Source organism: Dermacentor andersoni, chromosome 2, assembly GCF_023375885.2.
Source record: "Dermacentor andersoni chromosome 2, qqDerAnde1_hic_scaffold, whole genome shotgun sequence".
Classification (NCBI taxonomy): Eukaryota; Metazoa; Arthropoda; class Arachnida; order Ixodida; family Ixodidae; genus Dermacentor; species Dermacentor andersoni.
In genome coordinates this window covers 12,688,822-12,710,462 of record NC_092815.1, presented here as the reverse complement: position 1 = coordinate 12,710,462, position 21,641 = coordinate 12,688,822, and the positions used below count along the sequence as shown (strand labels likewise).

General features: G+C 43.8%; 1 protein-coding gene across 1 annotated transcript in view; it reads right to left on the bottom strand.

Moving 5' to 3' along the window:
- Positions 1-21,006, bottom strand: part of Tmtc4 (Transmembrane O-mannosyltransferase targeting cadherins 4) — a 92,184-nt gene extending 71,178 nt beyond the window's left edge. Inside the window, exons 1-5 of the mRNA XM_050190113.3 lie at positions 20,867-21,006; positions 19,477-19,865; positions 6,303-6,483; positions 3,019-3,106; positions 771-862 (exon numbers count right to left, since the gene is read on the bottom strand). Coding sequence (XP_050046070.1) covers positions 771-862; positions 3,019-3,106; positions 6,303-6,483; positions 19,477-19,817 — 702 coding nt within the window. The 5' untranslated portion in view covers positions 19,818-19,865; positions 20,867-21,006. The remainder of the gene's footprint in view (positions 1-770; positions 863-3,018; positions 3,107-6,302; positions 6,484-19,476; positions 19,866-20,866) is intronic.
- Positions 21,007-21,641: the final 635 nt, after the last annotated feature.

Below are 21,641 nucleotides of genomic sequence, written 5' to 3'. Positions count from 1 at the left end.
TAATCAGCTTCCAAAGCGCTTTTGCATGTTCTCTGAAGCTGTGGCCAAAGCTTCATGTCGTCCACCTAGTCACCGTCTACAATAACTCCCGAAAGAGGTTTGTTAAGCCGCATCGGTGTCATACACACCCATTGTAAGTGCAGAGGCAACAGAGGCAATTGATTGAGGCAAGCAATGGATGAATCACCACGTGATCAAACATGGCAGCACCCACGGGATCACCGCAAAAAGGGTCAACATGTATCTGCTCATGGTTTGACATGGCCGTCAAGGACAGGCACCACATGCGCATGAATTAAAGTCCTGCCTTGTATTTGGTTTCTGGGTCTTTGTCAAGCTGCTGACCACAGTTTTAGGCCCTAAAAGCCATTCCAAACATGTTTGGAAAAATAAAGGATTTGAATATTATCAGAATATTATCAGTGTCCCACACCTACTTCAAGCTTTACTGCACTTATAGCAGGACACATGACTAAAAATACTGGAAAGATAAAGAAAGAAAAACAAGAAGAAGCAGAAAGTAGACAAGATGGTATGAGCAATGTGTTGTCTACTTTTCTTTTCACTTCATTGTTCTCTCTGCTCAGTTTTCGGCCATGCATTCCCGTCAACTTGCCATATGTTCATACCAGAACACTGGTAATTTCAAACCATCATGTTTGTTTGTTTGTAGTGTGCTCAAATGTAACTTTAGCACAAAGATTGCTCTACAGGAATACAGAAGCAGCCAACAAGGTCACAAATAAAAAATAGGACAAATTGATGCTTACTATGACTGTAATGCCAGGTTCCTTGCAAAGCATGGACACAATACTCAAAGATGCAGACGTCATAAGCCAGACACAAGATGACCAGGCATTCTCTGAAGAACCAAAAATTGACAGTCAGTTAAGTATCCTTACGTGATTTTAATGTGAAAGCATTAGGACTTGTCTAAGTTACCACCTTAAACTAAAAGTCCACTTTAATCCACCCTGCTCTAATTTGCACCAACCTTAATCTATCTTAATCTACTTTAATCTGCCTTAATACAATTTTGGGAGTGGGTCAAGTCCAATGCCATGGCTGTTCACTGTAGGATTTCGCAGTGCGAGCTGCAGCAGGTCCAGCACTGGCACTGTGACGTCATCACTTGATCATGTGGGTTTTGGTACCATCAGGTGATAACAACGGGCACCGTATTTTCCGCTTCGTGGGGCATATAATGCTTTTGCATTAATAAAAAACATGAGTATTCTTTCCACTTCTACTATTAGAAACATGACAGCCCAATTATCGCAACTGAATAAAAAAAAAAGCCTTTCCTAAAGCTGTCCACTGATCTCTGTCATGCTCCCACCTCACTCACCATATCAAACCCACTATCAGTTTCAATGTTCCTTTATAACTATGCTGAGAACAGTGATACTAGAAAACCACAATTTGCACTGTTAGAATACACCACACTTGTCCCCTCTACAATAGAATATGCCACGATTATGTGGAACCTGCATTAGATGTGCCTAATCACACAACTAGAAGAAATACAAAATAAAGTAACAAGATTTAAGAAGTATGTACTCACACAGCAACAGCATCACTGAAATTAGGGAATGGCTTTTTTTTTTTTTTACCTACTAATGCTGTTGTCACATTTTCACATGCTTCATCAATCACAGTAAATCCTAGTTAAGTAAATCTTATGTCAACATCAAGGACATCATGTTTTTCAGCATTTAGAGCCCCTTTTTAAGTACAGCCCTGTTTTGCATGCACTAACCTAAGTATATCGCTATTCACCACTTTTCTTGGCAATTCTGTATCATTGGTATAAGGCCACAAAAGGACATAGCATCCATAACTGATTATGATGTCTTTGTTTGCAAGCTGAAGCTTCTTATAAAAGTTAAATTTTTCTCTCAGCTCAGCGCATTTTCATGCATATGTAATTTTGCTGAAAGGTATTTCTGTCGCTAGGTTTTACTAATGTTTTTCAATTGGCACATTCCTTATAAAAGTTATCTCCCTTTACAAAGTGCCTAAATAGGCCCTTGAATGCGCGAATAAAGAAAGAAAATAAGTGAATTCAAGAAAATATGCGAACAGAAAAGAAAATTGTATAGAAGCTGAACGGTTTCTCTGCACCCTCCACTGCGGCTCAATGAATCATGATTTGCCGTATTTGCACGAATATAACACAAGAATTTTAAAGAAACTTTTGGCCTCAGAACCCATGTCACATTATGTTTGTGTTCATGACACAAACAGAATAGATTCCTTTCTCTTTAAATATTTATGCCTGCTTGGCAAGCTCTCTGTGCCCGCTGCCACTTCATCTAGCGCAAGAGTGCCGAGCTGGAAGCTGTCACTGTGCATTTTGCGCTGTCTTTCTTCTCCTGATTCAGAACGCTATTAGTAAAGCACCAATGTAGTTATGGAGTATTAATTGCAAACTTAAGCAAGACAACCAGCACTGTTGTGCAGGCACGTCAAGCAAGCGGTCTTCAAAGTCATGGGGTACATCAACGTGACTTGTGAAAGGCTTTGCCGTGTTCAATTGTGTTGTGGCCATTTCTGAAGTGCTGCTTGTCCTATAACCTCGGTGGATGCCACGGAGGACAGTGCCATTCTTGCCAACAGTGATAAAGACATCAGCACTTGTCTTCTTAATTTATTTTGTGATGTCAATGTGCAGTAACAAGTAAGGCCCTGTGGCTATCTGCTTTTGTGCGTCGTTTCTTTGCAGCATCATTTCGTGCTATAATTGTAACATACTCTTTGTTTTGTTTTTCTGAGAGACCAATAGTCCCCCCTTGTGTTATATTTGTGGTAGCATTATTTGCGTGCAAATATGGTGCCAGCCTTGGTGGCCATATTCCGCAGAAACATGCACGTGTGCACTGTGTTTGGATGCTCAGAACCTAGTGGACAAAAATTAATGGGCCATGTTATGGTTTGGGGCATTAAACCCCATGAATCAACGAATGGATCAATAAATTTCAATGCCATCATCATGTGTTCAAGATGATGCACACACACCTGATGAGCAGGAGCGAGTGAAAGACAGGAAGGAGAGGATGAAGAACACAGCACACAGCAGGTCTGCCCTGCCCACCACAGCTGCCACCTGCAAGGTGTATACATGAGCATTCCGCTTAAAGGGCCCCTCACCTGGTCTGGCTATATTGAGCTGACAAGCGCAGAGCATACAATGCGTGCTAACGATTGTGTTCGCAAAGAATTACATCGCTATACGCCGTGGAAAGGTCTGAAATTTCAATCCGAATGCCATTTTTCCTTTCCCTTGCGGTGACCGAGCTCCAAGCCGGACGGTGACGTACTCGTGTCCCTGCGCCTGCATACTCCTGTCCGCAGTGTGACATCGCTTGTGGTGACACGTGACTTCGAGAATTATTCAGGGCAACATCTGTTATTTGTGTGATCTGTAGCTTGAATTGATGAATTGAAGTTTAGAGAAATAATAAAACACACAAATAGAATGCCTGCTTGTTTCTTGTTTTACTTCACACCGAAGCAAGGGAAATGTACTTCCGCTTCATCTGCTTGTTCCCACGGTCGTGCAGTCATGTGCGTAGGTACCGAAACTATGCCATTTTCTACCATGTTCCAGCGTGTGATCATGCTCTGCAATCCGCTTGTTCTGCCTAAGTATTCGTGTTGCACTGAATTATACCGCTAGTCATGGGTTCTTGTGCACAGCACGCAAAATCGTGCACTGCGCAAAATGAGACAATCACAACAGCTCGTGCAGAATGCTGTCAGCGAAAGTGAGCAGCACCAAAAAAAAAATAAAGTGAGGAGAAAAAGAAAGTGAAGGCGGGGCCCATGATGTATGCATCATGCGATCCTCGAGGTCCGATATGGGAGAACACAGGGAAGGAATTTCGCTTGCGGAGGCTAGACGGGGCGTGTGGAGAGATTGTCTCACTTGGCAGAGGAGCTTGCCGCCTGAACTCATGGGTTCGCAGCACAGAAATATTTAAATCTCGGCTATTAATAAGCCGATTTGAAAAATTTTTGTGGCAGAACACTCCCTCGAGGACACGTAACAACTCCCAGCTTATAACCAACATTTGCTATGGGGCCTGGTGAGGGGCCCTTTAAAGCAACAGTAAACCGAAAAATAGCTGCATAGGTAAATTATCCTCCCACCTAAAATGCCAAAACTAACACACTTCCTGTGAGAGGAGGCTTAGTAACACAGAAAAGGTTCAAAACAAAAGATTGGTGGCAACACCACTTTCAAGTGCCGGTGGCATGCAATGAATTTTGAGGACATCTGGTCGGACCTAGTTGATTTTCTATCAATAAAGATTGGCTGTATTTTAATCTAAAGGAACCACAGACTGAACTTGCAAGCTTCAAGTACTTCTTACTGTGCCCACAAATACTTTTACTGTGCTCACAATGGCCACATATAAAAGATATCTTGAAATTCATGATGTGACACTGACATAACAACACTAGAGGTCTGGTGTGAAATTCAAGATATGGAAGTTTGGCCTTAATTCTCTCTTCTGGTAATCAATACTCTTAGCGCAAAATTAATTAAAAAAGACTTACGAAAAGGTGCTTTACCAGCCTAGACTGACGCAACAATCAACAAGGGGTATGCAGATCAAGAATTTACGCTTTCTTTTCCAAAACACAGCAAATATGAGAGTGCATTGTCTTTGAATATGAAATTATGCTTTCAACAGTATGCTTTTTAACAATGCAGTTTTGGTCTCTCGGAATGTTGAGCCTAGTCCAATGAACATCATCATATTCCACAAGCAGCTGAAGCAGAATCACAGTGAGGCGCAGAGAACTGGCAACCACGAATGCATAGAATGCTAAAATTTATGCACTGCAGCTTTATCAAGCTTCAAGAAAGGCACAGTGAGTCGCACCATTTACTAAGACCCCACAATTACCAGATTTCCCAGATCTACTTTACAGGTTATACAATGAGAATGTGTAAGGCTGAAACTGGACTGATGCAATAGAAGAAATTTGTTAAAGAGTAAGTCTGGATGTGTGTGCAACATTTTTATGCAGTTATCCATTGTGAGCCATGGTTTTCTACACACCAAGAAGAACGAAATGAAAGTTCAAATGAAAGTGAGAAACCTGCATATGTGTCACCAGTTACCTTGCTAACACTATTAAAAGTGGGCCTTTATTCTCAAATGACTGCTGTCAATTATTTTCTTTCTTTTTCGATATGTATGTGGGTACTCTTTCCCTATATGTAATCTTCATAATGAGTGACCATGAAGAGCAAGTGCACTGACAAGACCAGAGACATGAGCTTAGTGGTGTCAGGAAGTGCACTTCACTGTTAGGCACACATGCCACAAAGAACCACAACCATAGTGTACATCTGAAAACGATGCCAGATTGCATTAATGTGACTGCCAAAACTGACCATTAGAGAACACGCTCACTAACTTCAATCTCAGCCACTTGATGCAACATCAGCAATACAGAGATTTAACCATGTCGCCAATATTTTGTTCCACTCGCTGTAGTGGTGTGGTGGCTTTGACGTTGCGCTGCTGAGCCAGAAGATGCAGGATTGAATCCTGGCCACGGCGGCCACATTAGCATGGAGGAAAATGCAAAAAACGGCCATGTAACATGCATTGGGTGCACTCTAAAGACCTAAAGGTGGTCTAATATAATCAGGAGTCCCCCACTACAGCGTTCCTCATAATCATATCTTGGTTTTGGCATGTAAAAGCCCAGAATTTAACATTTTGTTCCAGGCTGTTGCAGGCAGTAGCTACTACATGTACATATGCACAATCACTGATAAATGATTTCAAGATGTAAATGCTTAAACATAGAGAAAAACAAAACAAAATTGGAATTTCTTGCTTCATAAAAGTACATGCAAAAAAAGCAGGTTGCTAAAGCATCAACTTTTTGTCAAATATTCACATTCATTCTTCCCATTGCAGTCAATGTGTAAACTTCAGCATTGAATGTTGAATTGCAGTGGGTCACAGACACATGTACAAATTACATGTTGTGATTACTGGCTTTGGACTTTTGCTGCACAGCTTTCCTCTTTTGAAAAGTTCTGCAAGTGGCTGTGCTGCTTCAAACTTTTCAGCAAAAAATTTGAACAAGTACAACCACGAGAATTTTTAAGAAAAATAATTTTTCACACAATAAGGTTGAAGCAGCTAGATGCAGCTACACACATTTTTTTTTCAATTTAACAGCTGTACATAAACAATACACTGATTCTACACAACATAAATGCAGCTAAACCGTTCTTAAAAGTTTTGTGCAAAACATGCTCTTATACATACACTTTCTGTATGGACTGGGTGCACAGCAAACAGTAGGGCACAGAGGAGGGAGGCACGTGGTGCCCCCTGAAGAAGTACCCTGAAGAGATGCAGCGAAAGTAGTGAGACGAGTGCATGGAGGACCACATTGACAGCATGAAAGTGGCTGGCTATGAGGCCTCCAGCCAACATGCAGTTGAGCCTGGAACAGAAAATTAAGGAAAAGTTGCAAAGAGAAACCACAGCTGGCAGTACAGCTGGGGTAAGGGGGCAATTTCAGTTGGTTAGCAAAAGCCAATTTCACTGCACAAAAACATGTAAACCAGAGTGCTGAACCAAGAAATTCGGCAGAGACACTTAAGACTGCTTATCTGTGGGTGTGCGAAAGCATTACAGTCTCTTTGGAGAAATGTTTTTTTCCGCACGTTCCTTGTTTGCACAATATCTTGCCTGCATTCTAAATGCACCTCGGTAATGCCAAATCAAAATGCACCAAGTGTCTCAACGTGCAAGGTGTTCATAAACATGATGTGTGCAATGACGCACGCACTAAGCACACCTGTAGTCAGCCAGAACTGTGGAGCCGCCGTGGCGTTAGGGAAGCGTGCTCGTCTCACGCCTCGGAGGCCCGAGTTTGATTCCCACCCAGATCGAAGGTTACCAAATTTTCTTTTCAGAGCCATTAATTGACTTTGTTTACAGGAACCTCCTTGAGAAATGTGACATCGCTTCGAGCATTTTTTTATGTGTTTTTACTGTTTGCGGTATTGGCCATTTTTGGTACCATCTTTCCGCGACACCGACGGAATTTCACGCAATGGGGCATCCATTACTTTTGCATTAAGAAGTAACGATTTGGATTTGGGTTCAACGCACTTCAATAATGTTCCAGTTCGGAGAAATAAGGATTTATAATGGTCTATCCTGCACCACGGCAGTATGCAGAATAATATTATCGACTTGCCCACATGGCGCAAGAGCAAGTCTATCAAGAAGAAGCAAAACTTTACGAAGAAATTTCACAGATATGGAGGAATATTCATGTACCTATTAAAAATAGAAGTGATTAACGAGAATCCCTGCATCAACGTAAGGTGTGCTTAGCTTCCACATTCATAACTTTGACAGCGGCAGAGTCAGTTAATTTTCGTTTTGCTTCAGGTTTTTACTAGACTGGTGGTGAGCAAACTGTGACATGTGATCTACAATGTCGAAGACCCCACTAATTCACATTGTTTCCCTAAATTACACAACTTCAAAACTTCTAGTCTGTAGCTGCCTTGGCTTGGTCCACTACACTATCCTCCCCTCTGCCTTTAATCAAAAGTTCCAAAACGAAGTTCAAGAATATACAGGGAAAACATAATGACACGATAAAATGAAGGAATGTGCTAGAACAAGAAAAAAAATTGGAGGACGCTTAAGCTTCGCCTTTAAGAGTGGAACGCGATAGCGTTATTGCACCCTGTTTGCACCGCCCACTCAAAACGACCTACGCGAGCCAAACGTCATGATCAGCACGGACAGCCAGGCCGCGACGCGCCATGAAGGCAGACACAATCATGGGGCGAGTGGCGCGCCACGTGTCTGGGCAGCACCGTACATTGCAAGGAGGGCGTCTTCTGTGTTTGCCGCAAGATGGCTTTGCATGTGCGCAAAGCGCAGAAGAAATGTAGCAGAAACGTACTTCGCTAATCGTGTAACTGCAACTTCTGTAATTTACATGTGCTCGTAATTACCGATATACACCGCAGTATAACTTTCTATGGCACATTTATAAGGCAACACTGCATTCACTAGAGACGCTTTCCCACTTTCAACCATCGAACTCATGGCTGAGTGGTAGCGTCTCCGTCTCACACTCGGAGACCCTGGTTCGATTCCCACCCAGCCCATCTTGCAAGTTGTTTTTATTTATGAATTGCCTTCCGAGATTTTTCGCTCATGGTTAACGCCACCGACACCGACGACACCGGCAATTCTGCGACACGAGCTCCTTAACGCTCTCACGTTAAAAGTTGCACACAGCAACTTGACGGGCCATAAAACCCTGTCTGAGGGCAGCATCGGTAAGCACAGGCACTGATTCAGGACCGACAACACAAACAATAGAATACGACACAATGTTGGCTTCATCTTATGCCGGCAAAAAAGGCAATTTCAATACAAGAAAAACATTACAAAAGATCAAGCAATTCACAGTGTACACATGAGAAAAAAGCAACAAATGGCAATTTCGCAATTGCACCGACGCCGTAGACACCGGCTTTTCTGCGACATGAGCTCCTTAACGCTGTCGCGTTAAAAGAACAATGCCTGTAGAGTTTTGCTCATGAAGTCTGTAGTGCAACAGCTTGATGCCTCTTGACACTCTCATGGGGAATCGTGCTCGACTTCCTTGCTCTTGAGTGTTTTCGTTTTCATTTTGGGATGGAGTGCTCTCTGGGAGCAACATGGCTGCATTCCTTGGGGGCATGGGATCTTCTTCATCGTCCGATTCCTTACGTCCACACTGAATTTTCTTGAAGAAGTTTGCATTGCCTGTTATTTTCTTCCCCTGTTTTACTGCAGTGACTGGATCCTTGCACTACTGCGACAATGTATGGGTCAGAGTCAAGGTATGGTGTGAGCTTATTCTGCCTGACTTGCCGAGTCTCCTTGCTTAAGCCCATTTGGCATGGTGCTATGCCTTTTGTCTGCATATAATTTGGATTTCAGTTTTGCAGTGAGGTCATCTTGGTGCACTTCCTCATTACCGCAACCTTCATGGTCTGGTGCAGGTCATGGTAGTGCTGTCTGCATCTGCCTGCCACATGGAGACTTTCGTGCTGCTGCGTGTAAAGTTGCTCTATAATGCGATAGGAAGTCATCCACGCCTTGGACCCAGTCTCTTTCCTGGACATGCAGTGCTTTGATGGGTTTAGTCTATGTTCTGACAGAACATTCTGCCTTGCTATTTGCCTCAAGCCAAAGCAGTGTTATTCTGTTATGTGCAAAACCATACTCAGCAGTAAACCGCTTAAAGTTGGCTTAACTGAAAGGTGGTCCATTATCGCTCTTTACTTGGACAGGGACACCCATTTGAGCCAATATTCGGCGAAGCACATTAATTGGTCGAGTTGAGCAAGCCTCGTTCACATGGTCTTCTGCACTTTACAGTGGAACGGTGTGCAGATAAATATGGAAGTGGACACAGGATCACCAGTGTCGATTATAAGTTGGCTGATGTACCGATGGCCTGGGCTGAAAAATACACTTTTACCATTTAGGTGTTTTCTCGGCAATCTTCCAATCAAGGGCCAGCTGAAAATTCCAGTTACCTACTCTGGAAAGACCCTGGAGGCTACTTTGATCGTACTTGGTTGCTCGGAACCCAATTCATGCAGCCGTGACATTATCAAGGCTTTCGAACATGAAGGCAAGCACATACTCAACTTTGAATCAGCGATCGGTAAGCAACATCCTGTTACTGACTCCCAATTAATGCAGCTGTTGAATGAGTTTCAAGAGTCGTTCTCACCAGGGTTGGGACTAATTAAGGGACCACCTGTACATTTGCACTTGCACGCTGACGCTCAATAAAAGTTCTGTAAAGCCCGCTCTGTACCCTACGCAGTGAGGGAGTAAGTATTTGTAGAGATAGACTGTCTCGTTGAGGCTGGCATTTGGGCACCAATTGTTCATTGTGAACAAGAACGGATCCATCAGTCTCTGTGGCGACTTCAAGGCAACAGCAAACGCAGCCTGTGTCACAGAGCAGTATCCCTTGCCGAAAATTCTAGACACCTTCGCAAACCTTGGTGGCAGTGAAGTCTTTATTACCGTCGACCTTAAGATGCCTACAATCAGCTGCCATTAGATAAAGACATGAAAATTTTTGTTGTGAACACAGCAAAGAGATTGTTCTGCTTCGAAAGGCTTCCTTTTGAGGTGGACTCAGCACCAGCTATTTTTCAAAGATTCATGGAGGGCATACTACAGGGTATTCCAGGAATTCAAGTTTATCTCGGTGACTGTTACGAATTTCAGCGTTCTAGAAATGGACAGAGACACAATGCAAACACATTAAAAAACATTTACCCTAAGAAACAATTCTAACCCAAAACAAGTAAACAGCAAACTCACACAGCATAAACCATATACACGCAAGAGACATTCACAAAACTAGCTATATACATAGGAAAAACAAACTAGATATTATGTGTACACTGTTCCTAGTTTGACTAGCCAAATGACACGTAGTCCCTAAGACTCTAATGTTCTGACCATCATAGTAGTGGTAAACGTTGGCCCAGCATGGAGTAAGCCGTCAGCCTGCTCAGTTCTGATGCAGCATAGGCATCAACCCCCACTGCGAGCAACGGGGCTACATCCTCTTTCGAGACCCGCTGGCACATGACACGGTCTGGGCCAGTCAGGTATTGTGCCACTGACATGGCCAGGCGATTGCATCCGTGGCACTGGACAGTGATTGGTTACAGCAGCGTGGGGCTGGACTGGGGTCGTGGAGCACTGCCACGGCATTAGGGCTCAGGAGCTGGAGCTGTCGCCAGCCGACTCTTGGACGTCCCCTCTACAGTCCGTAGTCCTTGAAGCTGCTGCTTCCAGTCTCCAGAGCACAGCTGGAGATGCATCTGCTGTGCTCCTCATCCACATAAGCAATTCCAGCTCCTCCGCCTTCATCTCTTTTTTCCTCATTCTTCCTTTCACGCTTCAAGCACTTCATGTGCTTCTCGCATCACATGTCCACTCTCCGTTTTACTGACCGGCATCAGTGTCTTCTACACATATTCGCACATGCTTTGCCGGTGACTCATGAGCATGAGATGGTGGTGAAAAAACAGGAAAGTTGTGAAAGGTTGCCCCAAGTATTTGCGAGGTTAAGAATCCTTCTGTGTGAAGCTGCAACATAATAAGTGTGCCTTTCGACAATAACAGATCGAATTTGTCGAGCCTCTCATCACTGCAAACGTACGGTTCCCAGACAACACAAAACATCCCGTGGATGTCCCAGAAAGATCCTAATGTCCTAGCTCTTCATGGCACATACTGAGGATGTCCACAGCACCATGCCCACGATGAACTTTAAACACATCTACTGCTGGGCTTATCATGAACCTAACTAGACGTATATCCGAGAGACATCCCCGGCAGGATATTCTCAATATGTTGCTTCCAGGTGCGTTAATTTGGGAGCTTCATGCTTTCCCAAACAAAAGTGAGTATAACCAAAAATGAAATACAAATGGCACACTGCAAAAAATGAGAGAAAATTTTTTTATTTGTAGACGATATTTACGATATTTTTATGGGCAGGACATGTAATGAGGAGGGAAGATAACAGATGGTCATTAAGGGTTACGGACTGAATTCCGAGGGAAGGGAAGCGTAGCAGGGGGCGACAGAAAGTTAGGTGGGCAGATGAGATTAGGAAGTTTGGAGGGTCAACATGGCCACAATTAATACATGACCGGGGCAGTTGGAGAAGTATGGGAGAGGCCTTTGCCCTGCAGTGGGCGTAACCAGGCTGATGATGATGATTTTACATTATTATTATTATTATTATTATTATTATTATTGGTCATGGTCGCCAAAGCACACCTTCCATCTACTTTTCTCTTGAAGTAGCAAAAGCAGATCTTGAAGGCTATGCTATTGTAAGTGGCAGAGTGGTTGTGCAGCACCCAAAGTAGTTCGTTTGATACCAAAATTATTTTTAATGAGGGCAAGAAAGCAGATGCAAAGTTTCTGAGATTTCAAAGCACATAAAAGCACACAAATATCAAAACAGAACCCTACAATATGGGTTCTCATATCCAAGCTGTGTCATGCATATAATAACCCAATTTGTAAATAATGAATTTCCCTCTAATTACAGTGTGAAACAGTAGTGCTTTGGAGCATGCCCTGACATCATCCAAAAATGGTCCTGCAAATTATGTACCTGGTATGTTCTCAGTATCTACTTGGGACGAACAAATAGCCTTGATCAGGAGCCTTTTAGGATTAGTGCAGGACATCCTAAGGATATACGAATGTCCTGATGCCGACATCCCAGAGACTTAGTGAGGATGCCTTTGCATTGTCTGAGTTACCTAAGGAGGGAATATAGATGCAGTGTTGAAAATGTGTGTGTGTGTATGTGTTCTTAAATATTATTATTAGTATTATTGCGTTGTATTACATACTACATTGAATTTATATTGTATTTCATAATAACCTTAGGTGTAATGTTGTATTAAGTACTGTATGTTTCAATATTAATATTGTGTACTATTATGTATTACATGTATCCTTTTGTACCATCAATCATCTGTATTTTAACATATGTATAATATTCCTTCCCCCTACTCTAATGCCCAAACAGTGGGCGCTGTAGGTATGTAAGTAAATAAATAAAATTAATTAATAAACCATCATGCATATCAGAGTTGTGCTCGTTTATCAGCTTTGCAACATATTACAAAGCATTTCTGAAGAACCTCGCAAGAGTGCTTACACCGCTGTATGAACTGCTGCAGAAAAATGTGCTCTGGCCTGAATTGGCTTGAGGTCTGAGTTGCAGTGAAAAGTTGAATCTATGCAGTCTGGTGCACCTTGTATGTACGGTGTTCCACTCACCTAACGAGAGTGTGCATGCTAGAATGCAAAGCTGTCTCGCAGCATCTGTCCTTGAGAGAGGAATGGAGATGCAGCAGTCTTCTTGGTTTGATGTCCGAGCTGCCTTATCTGTGTCATCATTTCCTATGATACCGCAACGGCCTGGTATCCATTGACAGTGGGCTAATGACGTCAAGTGGTTCAGCAAGAATAATGATAGAGGATGGTGCATTAATGAAGGCCAAACAATAGATTCATGATGGCTGGCCAAGTAAATTGCAGGGAAGAGATGCAGGCTGATGCACATCTTTTCACAAGAAGAATAAGCCAATTTGTAGCAATGGTGTCATCTAGAGTCATCAAGCTGCGATTCCAGTCACGGCACAGAAGTCGATGCTGTGTGTACTACAAGACATGCACCAGGGTATCACTGCTATGAAAAGTCTTGCTCACTCGCTGTTTGGTACCCAGGTCTCGATAAAGATATTGAAGACATGGCCAGGGCCTACCCGACTTGCATAGAATGCAGCAGCATGCATTGATTATATTGGTCCTATTGAGGGCCAAATGCTGCTAGCGGCAGTCTACTTCCATATGAAATGGATTGAAGCAAGCTTATTGAAAACTGCCACCACAGTGAAGATGTTGGAAGCACTGCAGACAATGTTCGTCAGGTTTGGTCTGCTGCGAACGCGTCTCGGACAATGGGCCACAGTTTCATTCTTTCATAAACCAGAATGGCATCAAACACTTGTGCACCGCACCATATCACCCATAATCGAATGGATCGGCAGAGAGGGTCATTAGAACGCTGAAGCATGGGTCCCACAAGAATTCATGGGGAACACTGCAATTCTGATTAGATCAGTTTCTTTTGCGCTATTGGCGCACCCCCTTGAATAATGTGAAAACACCGGCGGCTATGTTACTGGGGTTTCAGCCACGCACTTTTTTGGATAATGTCGTGCCCCGACAAACTCTTATCGCAGGTTCCGGACGCACATCTTCCCATCAACCTGACACGCCCGTATGGTTCAGTAACTTTGGAAAAGGTGCCAGCTGGAGCCCCAGTGTGGTGAAGTCCACGGCAGGCTCTCGTATGATTGAGGTTGAGTCAGCCAGTGGGGATTATCACCACCGCCATGAGGACCAGCTGAAGCACCAAAAGACCATAGAGTCTCAGTGTTCATTGGGTAGGCCAGCGATCCAGATGGACCTCGGTGCACAAACACCATCAGAAGACATGAAAACATCAGACAACTCAGTTCCACAATACAGCGAAGATGTTGGTGGTGAGCATGCCGTCGAATAGCCAATGGAAGACCTTGCTTGTACAGCAAGCCAGTAAGCCATCAGCATGGCTACAAGTGAGCCACTCAACAAAAGTCAACTGCACAGGTCTGTGAGAGCCCATCAACTTCTGGACTGTTATGCACCTTGAGGGGAAGGAAGACTGCTATATCAGCATCAGCAATCTACAGATCATGACAAGCTACTCTCAGCATCGAAGCGGTGTCATTTCGGCTTCAACAGTGCATGCTCAAGTAACGATGTCATGACACAAAAAGAGCCTAAAAACAAATTCTTTCAATAAACATTGTTCAGTCCCTGTAAGCATGTCAGTCTTTAACAGTGTTTGATGATGGCACAACTTCTATGGGGAACTGGGAATAATCATGAATGAGTATGAGTACGTACTTGCCATTGGGAAGTGGACCAGCAAAATCGGTGCTAAAATTTTCCTAAGGTCCATTCAGAAGGGGAGCTGGTACGACAGGATTGCGCTGAGAGCTTGGCATTGAAGACTGACATGGGATGCAGTCACATACTGACTGCTCAACGAATTTGTCCACGTGGAGCAACCAAACACAGGTGTGGAGCAGTTGCTTGGTTTTTACAATTCCCATGTGTCCCTTGTGGACAAACTCTACTGCACATTGTTGTAAGCTGGCTGGTAGCAGAAGTTTTCTGCCCCGAAGGATGAGACTGTCGGGTGATGTCAGTTCTGGTTCAACATTTTTGTGCAGTTGTAGTGCTGTATCACGCAACAGGGCATGCCACCTAGTACCTACAGCTTGGATCGCTTCTCGTAGTTCACAGTAGGTAGTGTCACCGTTGGCTGTTTTGGTTACCTCTTGTGTCATTATCTCTTTTTGCACTGTTACCTGGGACAGGAGCACCTAATATTCATCAGGCACCTTGTGTGTTCTGTACCGATTCTGAGTAAATTTGAGTGGATGACTTGACATGTAGTCGGATGGATTGTCTGTTGTACGGAGAAGCTATAGAGTTAGATCCTGAAACGCAGGCACTCTATTCTAGCAGAGGGTTGAACAGAAGGATTAGACAGGATACTGATCAATGGTTCGTGATCAGTGTGGAGTATGAAGTGAGTTCTGTACAAGTAAATGCTGAAGTGTTCAATTCTCCACACAACAGCCAAGGTTTCCTTTTCGATGTTGGAGTAGTGCTCCACATCAGTTAGCCTGCAGCTTGCATAAGTCACAGTTTTGATGTTATCATCTACCTGTGCCAGCCAGCATGGCGCCTGGACCTTCTAGGCCTTCGTCAATAATGAGATGGGTTGACTTCTTGCTATAAAAGTAGGCCAAAGCATGGTTACCTGTCAGGGCTTCTTTTAGCTTGTCGGGAGCCACTTGGTGTACGTCTGTCCACCTCCATTCAACGCCAATATCCATTTGGGTTGGGAGAAGCAACATTTCATTGGGTTGAGTGTTAGTCCACAGCTGGATGGATGGATGGATGGATGTTATGAGCGTCCCCTTTGGAACGGGGCGGTGGGTTGCGCCACCAAGCTCTTGCTATTATACTGCCTAATGTCCTACCTAGGTGCTATAAAGGCACTGCAGCGCCATCTTCATGCAGTCATTGTGTTCTGTTTCTGTTTTGTCATACACAAGAATGTTGCCACTAATGTTGATGGCTCCTGGGATGCCTGTTATAACCTGTTTGTGTTTAGGAAAAACCCTGCTATAGCATTTATTCCAAAGTTCAAGTGCTTGTAGCAGTATAATTCCATGGGCATTGTATATGTTGTCATGTACCCTGACTCTTCAGGCAGCGCCAGTTGGTGACACTCATCACTTAGTTCAAGCTTTGAGAAGATTGGTGCACAAGTCAGGCTAGTGACAAGATCTTCAAACATTGGGGATGTACGCCACTCTCTTGTTATGGCTTTATTGGCCCGACGCATGTCCACACACATTCGTACCATGCCTGGTGAGTGGTGTTTGGGTACCACAATAGGAGAGACTCCTGTGCTGGGCCAGTTACATACTCAATTACATTGAATCCTTTGAGCCATTCAACCTCTTTTGTGACTGGATCTCGGATGCTACTGGTAGAACAGACTTGTCAATGTGTAGTTTCACTTCAATTCCTTCGAGCTTCTGTAGTCCTTCAAACAACCTGGAATGGTCACCTTGAATGCTCTGGCGCGATGAGATGTTATACACATGGGCTACAAGTTCGAGGGCTTCAGCTGGTTTGAAATGTTGCAGGGACTCGCTCGACGTGCTTGTGACCAACACGGTATCTTGAAGCTTGGTGCCTTTATATGATATCTCAGCAGAGAATTTCCCTAGCTAGGGGAGCTCAGTTTTTGATCCACAGGCAAATACTTTGGGCCCTGGGGCACTCAAGATTAGCTTGTTGGGCAGGGTGTCATATGTCTCTCAGCTGATGATGTTCAGTGTCGCTCCTGCATCCACAATGAATTCAATAATGACGTCATTGAGGGACGCCATCATTCTTGGGGCTTTGGCGTTGCTGCATTGTATTGCAAAGGCCTGGTCATCAGAATCCGCATCTGAGCTTTGCTTCACTCATCTGTGTGCTGTGCCTTGGTGTTATTTCTTTCCTTGCTGCCTCGATCTTACCTCATACGTGCACCCCTGGGTCAGTTGTTCCAGTGTTGCATCGGTTTGGAGTGCAAACTGTTGAAGTTTCGTGGACGTGGTACCAAGCACAATTTGTACCTTGATTTCAGTGTCAACATCAGATGAGCAGTACCTTGCCATGGGATAGAGGTGCATATAGAAAATGTTGATCGTCTTGCTATCTTGTTGAGTCGCTCTTCATAAGTTGAAGATCTCGTACTCATGGTTCACTTTTGCTCTGAAATGATCGTGGAGGCATTTCTTGACCTGCTCATACTCATGTGGCTGGATTCACCTTGACCGGCGTTGCTGCTGGAGGTTGTTGGGGTCACTGGTACTACGAGCGTCAGTGAACCATAGACATCATAAATCTCTTCGCCGATGTAGTGGAGGAGAAGCGCCTTCTTTTGCACAGCGTTGTAAATTTGAAGTCCCAACAGAAGGTTTTCAAACCTATTTATGCACCGTCGCCATTGGTGACCAATGGCTGCTGGATACGTAACATGTTCAAAAGATGGGAAAAATGGCAAGGATGGAGCAAACATCATCTTGTTTCCCTCGCTGCTTGAAATGTGGGCGCTGAAAGTCCTTTTATCACATCAAAGCTTGCTCACTAGTTGCAGCACTTCACCACAGCTGAAAGTGATTCTTCTTGCAGATGTAGCGCACCGTCTTCATATCATGTCACCAGTTGTGTTTAACTTTGTGTTTAATGTTACAGATGGAGGGAAGCTGTGGATACCGCCATCATTTTCAAAACGACACTGACTTTATTCTCTTATTCTTGCCGTGGATCGCTGCTGGCTTCTGGGTTGTCTTGGCTTGGCCCACTACACTACAGTTCTTCACTTAATAGATACTGATGGGCTAGTTGGTGAGCCATGACACTGATGAACCAGCGCACTTAAAGCAGACACATTCATGCACACATGAAAAAGGACATTTATAAGCACCGAGTATGTCCTCTTTCATGTGTGTGTGAATGTGTCTGTTTTAAGTGTGCTGCTTCATCAATATCATTCTTCAGGATTGTCAGACAGAGAACAAAGAAAAAAATGAAAGGAAGCTTGAGGAAATTGGCGAAGGAGCTTAGCATGAGTCACTCTTAAAGTAGAAACATCACAAAATGCTGTCTGGGCTTATGTGTGAGCGCACTCCATAACATACGTGTTTTGGATGACCTTATCAATTCAAACTACCCTCAAGAGTACTTTACGCTTCCCAAGTGTTTCCCTCAGGAATGACATGGTGCAGTGCTGTTCACTGACGAGCAACGTTCACCAATGAAGAAGTTTCAGCCACCAAAATGACAGAAATCTGGTTCTGCTGGCCAAGGAAGTGAATGAATATGATTGCTACGCTAATCGGGCGGGAGATGTGGATTCAGTCATGCGCCAGTCATGTTGATTGCAAGATGCCCTTAATTTTCACTTACCAGGGAGTGAAAGTGAATGTTCAAAACTACTTGAATGACATTCTGGAATACTAGATGGTATTTCCCTAGAGACACCCTCACTTCAAAGGTTGACTGTAGGGGTTCCAGCAAGATTCTGTGCCTCCCCACAGTATTAAAGTGGTTCAACAAGGGTGCAACGCAGTCTGCAAACTTCACTTCACAAGAGCAGCCTTCTTGTTTAACTGACTTAAATTTACTCAACTTTCCTGTGCTGTCCGTGCTTGAGAGCAAGGCCTGCACTACTCCCCAGAAGGATTCGAATAGCACTTCCGAAGGTGTTGGATGAAGAAATTGATGACCAAGACCTCCATTCCACGGTAGAAGCATACCCAAAGCGATCTGAAGGCTTGCGCCACGGCAAAGGGCGGGCTTTTCGATCTCTGACCGTTGCCTTGTTCTCAGTGTTTAGCCCCTTAACTGCCGATGACCAGGCAACTCGTCATCACAATGAGCATCTGCTGGTGCCAATGAGAAGTTAACTCGCCGTGAACTTTCCCCAATTTTTGCACACGTGTATATGTTGTTTCTTGTAATCTTAACAAATAAATAATACATGATCATGTTTGGTATATTTGTTCAACAAGATCAGTAATAATGCAATAGGCATTCCGGTACCATATATCTGAGAAAAAAAGCTATAAAAAAATTTCACACTCGTGATTTTTTTTTTAATTTGTCATCCCAGTTAAGAGGTCAAATAAATTGTTGGATAAGCTGAATGTCCATCTCACTGCTTTGAAGATGAAAATGTCAGGGCTTTTTAGCCACCCGATATTGTTGGTTGTTCTCGTTAATTTTTGTCATGCTTACTGCTTTTTCTTTTTGTAATGGTTGTGCCATTAGTTTTTCCCTGTCATATACTTTTTTGCAATTTAAAGAAAAGTGTGCACACCTCATATTCCAGAGGTGGCAGAATGATTGTTTCGTTTGTTGCGCCTCCAGGTGGCGCATGTGATAAGTATGCCTTTACATTAGCTTCCTTATGTTTCTTGCAATAAAAGTTGGTGGTCTATGCTCTGTTCTTTCTTACTTTCCACCCTTCTTTTTTTGTATTTTGCACAGTACATTACTTGTTTCATTCCTTTGATAAAGAAAGGTCCAGTAGAGCAAAGCATGCTAAAGCATGCAAAATGCATGACACAACTTCATGAGAGACAGTCACTAAGAAAACAAAATACAAGACAAAACACAGACAGCCTTCTAGGTACATCTTCCTTTCTTAGAGTACAGGGTAACTTACTTGAAAGTTAGTGTGGTAAGGGGCCTGTATGACTTATGGCTTGACTCGGACTGCAACTCGGTGCCCCAGAAGTCATCTTCAAATATGCGCCGCAGTGGAATCTCTGGCTGTATGTCCGCATTATGCACCACCGCCTCTGTGTCGTCAAATACAAAGTCACCAGCTAGGCTGTGGCCAAAACAAACCAATGAAGCTCCTGCCACTAGCCAGGGTCCACAGCGTATGGCCCACTTGGGTACCGGAAGTGCTTGGTCCCAGCTGCGATCGATCTCTCTAGTCCATTCTTTCTTGGGAAATTTGAGTCCCGTCGAGTTTCGATTGTGGTCGAACATGGTGGCCATGGCTTTGTTGCCAGCGGTTCACATTGGTCATGATGATACTCTGGATGCCTGCATGTGAAATGTAGCATTCAGTGACATGACGTGAAATGTATATACTATGTAGCACAGTTACGAAAGGCACTATATGTAAACATATCTCATGTTCTTTTCAGCAGTGTATAAGCAGGTCAAAACCAAGAGATGCAATTGGAAAATGTTCACTGATCTCTAAGTACTAAACTGCTACACGGACACACAATAAAATGCAGAGACAAGAACAAAGCATAACATAATGCTGAAAAGTCAAATTTTGACTCATGAAGACACTTCGTCTGAATGTTCGTACTCAAAGCATCACCGTCAACATCAGCAAGCTGGGGAGCATACGTGTGTTTCGTCTACTGATTTACAAGCATGTGAAAGCGTCTTATCGTTGTAAGACACGGAAAGATGTGCGGGTTTAAAAATAGGCGCAAATGCGAATGAGATGAAGAAATCTCATGCAAGATAAACAAGAACAGTACGGCGCTGTTCTTAGTAGCGTAATGACTACATGCAAACGCCTGCGATGGTTATGCAGCGATATATATGTATGCATGTGTAGAACATTCCTATTGGGATAAGAAACCACTTTCGTTCGGAAGAAGCGCACACTCATTCGAAGAGTTGTGTTTGTTAATCACTCAGTCGCCAGTGAATCGCTCAAACACAACCCAATTTGCGATGGAGACGTGCAACAACCTCCGCAACGCAGTCCTATTGTGCTATTGTGAGGAGATGACCTTTCTGCGTGTCCGGCGGACGGCAGCTGTCTCTGTTAACTACGTTTTTGCAATGCTATGCTACGCTATGTAGTAGCATTTCAAAGTAATTCGTAGATATACATCAATAATTAAAAAGTGATGCTATATTGTCGAATTTACTTTGAGAGGCTTCTCAACTGAAATTATCCACATGCTCTGCACGGCGACAGCCTCGCACGGACACTGTACTGATCAGCGGTACAAGTCCTTACAATGCTAAGATGCGCTTACACGTACAGATGTTGCGAAAAAGAAGGCGCTACGTACCGAGTCCATTGTATAGCTACGATTGCAAACTTAGACGATCATTTTAAAGCGTCTGCGCCATTCCGCGAGCCCAACCATTTGTTTAACTAGCGGCGGCCCACCACCGAAGCCGTACACGTACGAAGTGCATGGGTGCACGAGCAGCCACAACTTGCCAGCGGCTTGTCTCACGTGACCGGGGCAAGTTCCGTTTTCGCTTTCAAATGCGGCGCGTCAACTGATTCGTCACAATCTCTGCAACAGAAAGCTTTTGCGTGTTTTTGCTTTGAGTGCATGGCTTCCTACAACGCAGCAGCAAGTGAAAGTGTGCCTTTATGAAAGTATAACTCAGCACAGTAGACGTGGCCCAAAAATATTGATTTTAACCTTTATCCGGCAAACTACTCTAAAAGGAAGCTCTCGTAATTTGTGCGATTAAAAACTAGAACCGTGATTATATCTATCCGAACGAAATGATGATTGATTTACAAGCTCAAGAAGGCAACTATTCTGGCATATTTACAACATTGCGTATACAACAGCGCGGCCCCGCTGCCAATATATGTATATATCTGCATAGGCGCCAACTATACGGAGAGACTCCGGTGCCCGAGCCCCCTCCAAAGTTTTCCGCCCTCGCCCCTCAACGATGCCGTAGCCCCACCACCCCCCAGAGTGTCATTACCAGAGTTCTGTCACCCACATCACTTCTTTTCAGTTCCCTCTACCTTTTCAGTTAAATTTTTATTGTGGCTAAAGCTCACTGCATCATTGTTGGCGTGAACGTGCACGGCTT